The sequence below is a fragment of the Bufo gargarizans genome, chromosome 6, assembly GCF_014858855.1.
Source record: "Bufo gargarizans isolate SCDJY-AF-19 chromosome 6, ASM1485885v1, whole genome shotgun sequence".
Classification (NCBI taxonomy): domain Eukaryota; kingdom Metazoa; phylum Chordata; class Amphibia; order Anura; family Bufonidae; genus Bufo; species Bufo gargarizans.
The window spans coordinates 327,320,696-327,331,487 of NC_058085.1; the positions used below are offsets into that span (position 1 = coordinate 327,320,696).

General features: G+C 42.8%; 1 protein-coding gene across 1 annotated transcript in view; it reads left to right on the plus strand.

Annotated features, from left to right (window-relative positions):
- Positions 1–10,792, plus strand: part of ACTR1A (actin related protein 1A) — a 28,293-nt gene extending 17,501 nt beyond the window's left edge. The window contains exons 6-11 of the mRNA XM_044296066.1: positions 1,121–1,337; positions 2,076–2,168; positions 4,649–4,823; positions 7,486–7,547; positions 8,170–8,210; positions 10,162–10,792. Coding sequence (XP_044152001.1) covers positions 1,121–1,337; positions 2,076–2,168; positions 4,649–4,823; positions 7,486–7,547; positions 8,170–8,210; positions 10,162–10,264 — 691 coding nt within the window. The 3' untranslated portion in view covers positions 10,265–10,792. The remainder of the gene's footprint in view (positions 1–1,120; positions 1,338–2,075; positions 2,169–4,648; positions 4,824–7,485; positions 7,548–8,169; positions 8,211–10,161) is intronic.

Here is a 10,792-nt window from a genome sequence, read left to right on the forward strand (position 1 = left end):
CTATTCTTGTCCGCAAAACAGACAAGAATAAGATATGTTATTTACTTTTTGCGGGGCCACGGAATGGAGCAACGGATGCGGACAGCACACGGAGTGCTGTCCACATCTTTTGCGGCCCCATTGAAGTGAATGGGTCCGCACCCGAGCCGCAAAAACTGTGCCTCGGATGTGGACCAGAGCAACGGTTGTGTGCATGTGGATTTTCCTCCTTTAAATCCTCACATGATACACAGTGTGCATGTGGTCTAAAGGTCCTTTTTAGAGCTGAAACGATTACTTGATTGAATCGAGTTACTCGATTTGCATCGAGGATTCGTTTGTGTCATGTGACCACGGAGCATGAGTTAAGTGCTTGCTATTACTCACTGCTCCGTGGTTACCGCCGGCCCGCACTGTCTTCCTGATATATCTTCAGGACATTGAAATTGCACTATGACCTGACGCTGTGTGACGTTGGGACGAGCTGTGGAGCGGCGCCGCAGCTGATTGCACTGGGGTGTGCTGCTGATTGCACTGGGGGGGTGCAGCTGATTGCACTGGGGGGGGGGGGGTGCAGCTGATTGCACTTGGGGGGGGGGGGGGCAGCTAATGGCACTAGGGGGGGCAGCCTGATGCCTCTGAGGGGAAGCTGATGGCACGTGAGGGCTGATGAGTTTTTTATAAAGCAAAACATTCTTTTAATTAGTTTTTTGCTATTAGAGTACTCGATTAATCGTTGGGTTAATCTAAAGAATACTCGATTCCAAAAATAGTCGATAGCTGCAGTCCTAGTCCTTTTACACAGACAGATAAATTGCACGCACCAAGCACCGATCGCCGATATAGGCAGTAAATGCTTCTTTGCTGTTATCATCACTGGCCAATTATTGGGATGGGTTTGAATGAATGATCGTTCCTGCCGGTTGACCAGTTTCTCTGCTAATCACTGGGCATGTTTACACCAGGCAATGATCCGGAATGGAAGACACTGAGTTTTATGGACCTTTTCCATTGCATACAGTAAAGTGACTAAGACGCAGGGTGAAAAACCCTTCATCTGGAATTGCTAATTGTTTGTCTACTCCATTGTACACTTCAGTTTCCAGTACAGGTTTCTAAAATATATCTGGTTTTATTGCAGGTATGCAACAGGAAGGACAACAGGAGTTGTGTTGGACTCTGGGGATGGAGTGACGCACGCTGTCCCTATCTACGAAGGCTTCGCCATGCCGCACTCCATCATGAGAATCGACATTGCTGGCCGAGACGTCTCCCGCTTCCTCCGCCTTTATCTCAGGAAGGAGGGCTATGACTTCCACACTTCAGCTGAGTTTGAAATTGTCAAAACTATCAAAGAGGTTTGTACGGAGTTCTGTATGTAAGCACATTACTCATTAGGCAATAGTAATATGGCCGGCTCACCTATTTGGCCATATGAACCCCATTGGACCCTTCTCTATGATGCAGAGTGGAGGGACGATAGCAAAGTGGCTGTCAAGCTGGTGGACCTGGTGTGCCCATGTATTACATGGACAGCCTTCATATAAATGGCTGCCATGTAATAAATACCTCATTTGTGCTAATATGTGGCTGGGCTGCAGCTTTGGGTTTCTGAAGCTGGAGCAATAATACTTAGCTGTCATAGAGAGAACTCCTTTAAGGCTACATCCACACGCCCATGATGCCGCTGGGTCCGTGTTATGGACCGCAAACAGTGGATCCGCAAAATACAGCATCGGCCATCTGAACTCATTAGAGTGCAGACCTATTGACATGTCCTATCTTTTGCGGTGGGGAACTGCAGACCCGGAAGCCCACGTAATGGCTTCCTGGTACGTGCCTCCGTGCCGCAAAAGAAAGCACATGTCCTATCTTGCGCCACATTTTGCAGATTATGGACCCATTGAAGTCAATGGGTTCATACCGGTTTGCATAGGAACTGTAGACTCAAAACGTTAAGGACAATTTTTTAATCAAGATTTTGTAAGCTTGCCATGCCTGTTTTTTTGTTTTTCGAACACATTTTTAGGCCATTTATACGTATGCATAATATTTTAATTGCCTTCTTTTTTATTCTCCCTCTTCTGAACATGCAGCGTGCTTGCTACCTGTCCATAAATCCACAGAAGGATGAGACATTGGAGACAGAGAAGGCTCAGTATTACTTACCTGATGGGAGCACTATTGAGGTATGGATGTCTTTCTACTTGTAGTATGACTTACTAATATTACAGTAAATCTTATATTGGGCTGGGTGTGGACAGAAGCGGCGTCAGTAGGCGCTGTAAAACTGCTGCAGTAATGCCATATCTGTGCAGAACTACTGTGAGGGGATAACAAGTAGCTGCAAGCAAGGGTGCGACCTGCGCGCTAACTATGTGAGGCTTTTATGGTTTGTATTTCTGTTTTCATGCAGTTGCGTACCAGCTTAGATTAGGTGTCGGCCTGTGGCAGATCTGTGGAGGAATTATGTAAGATTAGCATTTGTTTTAAAGGGAATGTGTCATCAGAATATGACCTATTGTTCAAATCCAAACATTTCTGGAAAAAAATATGTTTTAATATATGCAAATGAGCCTCTAGGAGCAACGGGGGCGTTGCCGTTACACCTAGAAACACTGCTCTTTCTGCAACTGCTGCGCCCTCTCCACTTTGATTGACAGGGTTAGGTGTGATGATATTTTCACTGTCTGGTCCTGTTGATCAAAGTGCAGAGGATGCGGCAGTTGCAGAGAGAGCTGAGCCTCTAGGTGTAATGGCAACGCCCCCATTGCTCCAAGAGGCTCATTTGCATATATTAAAACATAATTTTCTCAGCAATGCGGGCACATATGAACATGGGACCAACACAGATGCCTTCAGCTGCCAACTGCACATGTAACAGGTCAGCCAGTGTCATAGGTACAAATCTGCTGACAGATGCTCACCTCTAGGACCCACACCTATCTTTAGAACAGGGCCCTTTAAGTATTATATTTTTATATACATATCCATTTTTTATTTTATTTTTTTACAATCTACAATCTATGGTGATTTATTTTATTTTTTATTTTACATATGGCAGTTTTTCCTGCCGTTTTGAGACTGTCCACTAAGCCTAAACCCTGTTCTATACAGGTCACTTTCCAGCGGTCAGCTCATTTTTATATCAGACAGAATTACAATCACCTTTGTATAGATAACTCAGGATCCACCACAGCTCACCTCCTCCTCCTCCCTGCACAATGACCTGTGCACAAGTCGCACAACATAACTAGAAAACTATCCCATAGAACTCCATGAATCCCTTCCAGTCTAGTGTCTGTGGCCCATTTTGACTTCTGTAAAGTATATCTCTAAATGCAGCTCAGGCAAGATGGCTGCGCCCATCATCAGAAAATAAAAACAGATTAGAGAAAAAGAATATGTATCGCTATCTGGTTTTAATAGGTGTCACATTCCCTTAGAAATCGATACCCCACATATGGGTTTATATTCCCCCACACTTTACATGCCTTGTTTGCAAAATGTCTTAATTCTGCCCGGAGGCTGAGTACAGACTGGTATAGCATTATAGGTTGTAGCAGTTCTTAAAATGATTTTCCTTTCAAAAATCTAAAATAAATGTAAATAAATAACATGAATATAATATAAAATAATATGATATAAAATAGCAGATACGCAGCTACTCCTCTTCGGCAGTTCCAGCTTCAGCCGCAATGATGAAGTGCTGTACCGAGCCAATCACTGGTCGTACCGGTCACATGCCGTATGTAAAAGTATCACTGCTGCAGTCAGTGAATGGCTATGGTATTGCACATCCTCACTTCAGTGATATAGAGACCACCAGCTCTGTCTGCTGCCCTTTCCTGTACAGATTGTGTGTTTTATTTAAACAGTGGGAAACAATGGCCAACATATTCCACCTTTTCGAAGGATCAATCGGGAAATACTCCCGTCCTATAACCCAGAAAGAAGGGAAAAAAGCATAAGAAGTGTGTCATCTCAGACAATGCCCCCATTGTCTTATAGGTGCGGGTCCCACCGCTGGAACCCACTCCTATATTGGGAACGGAGACCCAAAAGTGGTGGTTGGAGGACTACGGTCCGGCCACCACCAGGTGCTTTCCCCATAGAAGTGAATTGTAGCGCACCGCGCTTGTCCGACCACCGCTTCCATTTACTTCTATGGGCCCGACGGAAATAGACACCCCAGCGCTCGGCTATTTTCGGCGGCCCCATAGAAAATGAATGGAGGGCGGTTGCACATGCGCAGTGTGCCCTCCACCAATTTCAGGGCTACGTTCTCGATATACGTGGGACCCGCACCTATAAGACAATGGGGGCATATCCTAGCGATATGCCCCCGTTGTCTGTGATGAGAACCCCTTTCAGCCCATATGCAGCTACCAGTGCACCAGCAATTAGACTTTTTCCTCTAAAATGTCTCCAGTTACAGTAAAATACATCTGTTTAGATGCACAGATGTAATCTTGTAGTCATGTGATTTGGGAAAAATTAGAAACTCTGATGGAAGTGAAATGCCTTTCATCCAGACCCAAGCCTGCTGGCGAGATCTTCAGCGTGACTAGTGGATGACTCATGTGTGATAACTGGGTGTGGTATGAAGTCTGGCCGCTGCTATTTCCAGTCCTGTTGATGACTGGATGATTTTCGTGTTTATTTGCAGATTGGTCCGGCCCGATTCCGAGCCCCTGAGCTGCTGTTCCGACCAGATCTAATTGGGGAAGAATGTGAAGGAATTCACGAGGTCTTAGTGTTTGCCATTCAAAAGTCAGACATGGACTTGAGGCGAACTTTATTCTCCAACATTGTGTTGTCTGGCGGATCCACTCTATTTAAAGGTGCGCAAACGAGCAGCTCTACACACTCACATACAATACTCCAAGCTGTGATACAAATGTCTGCCCCTTTAACCTCTAGAGGTATTCATAAACTAGATTGGGATTCCATGCCCACGTTTCTAATCGCATGTCCTGGTAATCGATGTCACTATCTATATCAGTTCATTTGAAAGGTATTTCTCATCAGAATGAAGACCTTGGAGGACCTGCGCCGTGCTATTAGAGTTCCTCCGCTGCAGAGTTTGTCTAGGATCTGCACTGTAAAGGGTGAAATCCGTGGTGGAAATCCAAAGCAGAAAATGACATGCCACGGATTTAAAATATTGGGCCAGTGAGCAGCAGATTGTTGGGAAGGAAATGCTCTTTCCCGACAGTCGGCGGCTCGTTCAGTGGGGGTGAAGCACTGTATTTACATGCAGCAATCAGCTCCACAGTATGAGGATGAGCGGTTGCTATTGGGATCACTCATCCTCATACAGCTGCATTGTTTCTGGGCAGCCGATCTGCCCAGAAGTGCTAATTTAGGTGGTTTCATGAACGACCTTTTCACCCGATGAACCAGCGTTTCGATCTGTGGCACATTGACACAGGCAGATGGTCTGGAATAAGCATTCACAGGAATGTTCGTTCCTGATAATCTGCCCAATTATGAACGCTTTTATATGAGCTAGTTGCCACACTCTGGACTCGCTGCGTGAGTATAAGACATCTCCCATCCCGAACTCCCAGCACTGCCGGGATCGCATAGCATTATACTGATTTATGATGCTATGTAACCTTTACAGTTCTGGAATGTATTGTATAACTCTGACATAGTGCTGTCAGTTTTATCCAATACATTCCAGAACTGTAAGGGTTACATAGCATCATAAATCAGTATAATGCTATGCGACCCCGGCAGTGCTGGGAGTTCCAGACACTCACGCAGCAAGTCCGGAGTATGCAACTCGCTCGTCTGTAAGCGGCATATCTGGGCGTCTAAATCCACCTTTGCAAGGGCAACAGCAAAGGAGGGGTACTCCTTTGTACACACCACAGGGTTTCTCTGGAACGTGATATATGCCTATGGTATCACAAAGTCCTTAATGGGTTAAAGATAATTAAAAAAAAATTAGAGGAGTCATTACTCATCTCACTGTTCCCACGCTGCCATTCAGACATTGCTCTGGTCCTCACTGCTCTCTATTCCTGACTTGACCCATAGCAAATGGCTTGAGCTACTCAGCTAGTTGCTACAGTGGTGACCCACCTCGGTCAGTGATTGACTTAGCAGGCAGATCAAGCCATTATCTGTAAGTCAAGCCCCGAAAACAGGAATTAGAGAGCAGCAAAGAGCCGAGCGGCAGGGTGATCGGTGAGGTGAGTAATGTTCTTTTTTTTTTTTTATCTTTAAAGGGTCGCTAAGCTTTCACAAAACTTTTGATATGTCCTAGCGATGTACAAATGTTTGATCAGTCTGAGATCTGAAACCCCCACTGATCGCTAGAACAAGGAGAGAGAAGCAGTCGCATAGTGCACTCTGTCTCCTCACTGCAGGGAACAGAAGGGAGACAGACTTTCTATTGAGCCTGTCTCCTGCATCTAGGCGAGACAACGCACTACGCAAGAGCTTCTCTCACCTCCTTCTAGCGGTCGTTGCAGACACTGATGTCAGGGGAGTTAAGTGTTGTGCATGCTGGTTTTCAACTGCCTGATCCTTTTGTTTGTGAGGAGATAAGCCGCTGCCAGAACTGTCTGACAACTGCTTTCTCCCCCATTCAGTCCATATACGTTCTACATATTTATACAGACTACAACAAGTAGTCTCCACAAATTTGCTTTTACTGTAACAAACCTCTATATAGATACAAAATGTCTTTTAAGTGATGAAAAAAAAAAAGGTTAAATAAATGGTATGCATTTTTGGCAAACTATATATTAATTACTAACATATATGTACTCAGAAATGGTACCAAAAACAATGCCTTATACAAATCAGAACAACAAGTCAGAAATGACTAAAACTACCCAAAGTAGAAAACCCCTTTAAAGGGAGTTTCTGGGTGTTTAATATTAATGACTTGCCCTCAGGATAGGCCATCAATATCAAAATTTCTGACAACCCCTTTAACTGCCTCCGCTGTTGAAATATTCATACTTGCTTGCTCCCTGCTGTTCTGGTCCTATGCTCTGTCTCGCGTGTTTATTTTTCTTCTGGTCCCTGGCTTCTTTACTTTCCCCCGGGCATGTTCATCTGCTCCACTGCAGCCAGTGACTGACTTCTGCAGGGATGCGTCCACAGGAGACATGTCACTGCTGAAGCCAGTGGTTGGCTGCAGTGGAGCAGGTGACCATGCTGGCAGGAAGTAAACAAGCCGGGGACGGAAGATAAATACACATGAGAGCCAGCGCACAGGAGCCCTAGGAAGCAGGTACATTTGAATCTTATAATAGTAGAGGCAGGCTGCGGTATCAGTTAAAGGTTAGGTTTTACCGGACAGCCCCTTTAAGGCCAAAAATTGTCTGGTCATCAAGTGGTTGAAGTGAACGTTGACCAGTGAATAGATTTAATTTTAAACAAAATTTTAAGCGGAATAGCGATTTTCCTGTGCATCATATCTAGAAATATTCTACTGTATGAAGCAGCCCACTAGTAACTGGACTCTTACATTTTACTTTCCAGGTTTCGGGGACCGGCTTCTAAGCGAAGTGAAAAAATTAGCACCAAAAGATGTAAAAATAAGGGTAGGTTGTGCTTTATTTTTTCAGTGATCACTTTGTACTGTGTACGTTTTTCTGTCGATCCATCCATCCTTGTAGACTTCTATATGCATACTATACATATGAATATCTGTGTGTCACGTCCATATAGAAGTCATGTCGGCCAGAACTCTCGCCCTACATCTGTCCTCCCGAGATCAGAAATAGAATCCTGGCCTGAAGACCTGGTTCTGTCTTCTCTTCTGTACATTTATTGGTTTCACAGTAAGCCGTTTACATTCCTATATTGCCGGCTGTATATGGTACCGGGGTGTATGGATGTAATACGGCTGAGTCAGAGCAGAATGTTGCTACTGCAGACCCAGACCATCCATGTTTTTGATGGATTTCATTTGGATGTCCGCCAAGTAATGCAGAATTCTCCCAGCAGCAGCTGCTCCAGGGGCAATGTCTAGAGATCGCTGGGAGTTAGGAAATCTGGACCCACAGAAATCAGCCGATCACCATGCCAGCTTCCATTTAGAAAGGGGTTGACTTCATCAGACAACTCTTTCAGTGATTTGTTAGGATATTCACTTTTTCTATAACCGATTCTATGGAATGTTATTTTATTACATAAATTTATATTTTATTTATATTTTTTTAGATATCTGCTCCTCAAGAACGATTATACTCTACATGGATTGGGTAAGAAACATTTCATTCCTTTGTCTTTCTTGCATTATCAGTATCTTGACAAGTAGAATTACTTAGAATGGAATAGATGGGCTTTACCTTACCAAGAGCGGAGATAGTACTAAAATATAGATTTATATATAGATTGATAGATCTATAGATACATAGAATCTATATAGGTATAGATACTCTATATATATATATATATATATATATAATAAATCCGGAAGAATGAGCGGCACTCCAATGGTAGAAAAAACAAGTGAACCTTTATTCACCCAGGTGCAACGTTTCGGCTCTGCTCTTGAGCCTTTTTCAAGCATTTTTTCTTGAACTATATATATATATATATATATATATATATATATATATATATATATATATATATATATATATAGTTCTATGGTCCTAGGAATGAGAAGTCCCAGATCCATGTACGTGGGTGGGATCCACCCATTCATGTGTAGTCAGTCTGCATAGAAATGAATGAGAGATACTGTACAGACACAGCAGAATAAGCGGACATTCATTTCTATAGGGTGACTGCACGTCTGCACTGTGTCTTAAAACATAATAAGCTGCAAACCTCTATGAAAGAATCCTTGCATTTTGCCCACATAGGTCAGATGACAATTTTGTCTGATGGTCCTCGGCTACAGACCACACACCGTCACCATCTGTAGTCTGTCGCTAAGGAGCATCTGACAGAATTAGCAAATTTCCGAACTTCTAAAAGTTGGAAGGTATCGATTTCGGCAGGTTTAAAGAGGACCTTTCACCACCCCAGACATGCCTGTTTTAATAGCTTCATGCATTTCCCATGTAATAATTTCTGGAACATCTATTCTTATGTCTCTATGTTGTGACATTTCTTTATTATTTGCACTAGAAGCTATGAATGAATAGCTAGCAGTCTGCAGTAAGGGCACAGAGGGGAGGTAACTAGGGATGAGCGAATCGACTTTGGATGAAACATACAAAGTCGATTCGCACAAGACTTTGTTTCAATACTGTACGGCGCAAGCGCTCTGTACAGTATTAGAATGTATTGGCTCAGATGAGCCGAAATTATTACTTTGCAAAGTCTCGCAAGACTTCACATAAATTCATAAATTGATTTCTACTGTAAAAAAAACATTTCCCAAACTCGGGTTCAGTTCTAAGTGGTACCTTGGAACTGAACCCAAGTTTGGGAAATTGTTTTTTTACAGTAGAAATCAATTAATGAAGTTATTACGCAAAGTCTCACGAGACTTTGCAAACTAATAACTTCGGCTCATCGGAGACAATACATTCTAATACTGTACAGAGCGCTGGCTCCGTACAGTATTCAAAAGAAGTATGTGTAAATTGATTTTAGATGTTTAATCCGAAGTCAGCGACTATAATTCCTGTTACTGGTCATGTTTTAAAGTATAACTTTTATTTTTAATTTTTTTAAACAAACAATGCCACAAAATACATAAAGTGAAAATTAAAAAAATACATATGGAGGGCTGAATATATTTGGGGCTGAAGTAGTACTAATTGCACCCTATTATCAGAGAGATATGCATTAATATCATCTGATCTATTAATCAAGTAGAGACACCATACCTTCAGCCCCAAATATATTCAGCCCTCCATATGCATTTTTACATTTTCACTTTATGTATTTTGTAGCATTGTTTGTTTAATAAAGTAAAAATAAAAGTTATTTGAGCTGTAAGTTACACCAGGGATAAATTTGCTAAGAAGCATCGTGGCAAGTGTGCCATAAAAATCTCCAAAAAAGACAACATTTTTTAGCAAATAATCGCATATATAATTGCGACTGTTTGGCACATGGGATATGATAAGTTCCCCCCCAGAGTTTCACAGGGTCTTGGAAATGTATAAGCAGGATGTAAATCATCTGCTCGTGTTCAATACTTTTGATCCTTGGAAATATTAATCCTTTTTTTTTCTCCGTTTCCCTTTCCAGTGGATCCATTTTGGCCTCTCTGGACACGTTCAAGAAAATGTGGGTCTCAAAGAAGGAATACGAAGAAGACGGACCCAGAGCTATCCACAGGAAAACCTTCTAACGTCAAGGAAGACCAAATCACGTTATCTGTCCACTTCAGTTTAAAACTCGCTTTTTGAGTATGAGAGTGTGGTCGGGAGGTGACTGGGTGTGTATGAATGTGTCTGTATGCGCTCTCCGGCATGCCAAGAAGGGGTCATACAAAGGTAAAAGATCTGACATGGTAAAGACCAGCAGAGAGCTCCAAGGAGAGGAAAGCCTTTATCCCATTCCTATTTATGTGTTCCCTTGCGCCAGGGTTCGTATAAAGGTCCGTCGCGACAGTTCTTTTATCGCGTTATAGCCAATTTAACCCTAACATAACCGTATGTGAGATCTAAACAAAGTGAAGGGGGGGTCCATGTTGGAGTGGATCGAGATCTGTTCAGTTTTGACCCCCGCACTTATACTGCCGCACAGGCCTCCGGAAATGCATTTTCTTTGACTCTACAAAGGAAACTGTAACATGTCAAATTCGTCTAAACGCCATGAATTTTGGAAAATGTTTCTATTGCATGTAATAAAAAACCAGTATAGTTATATAGTTAGA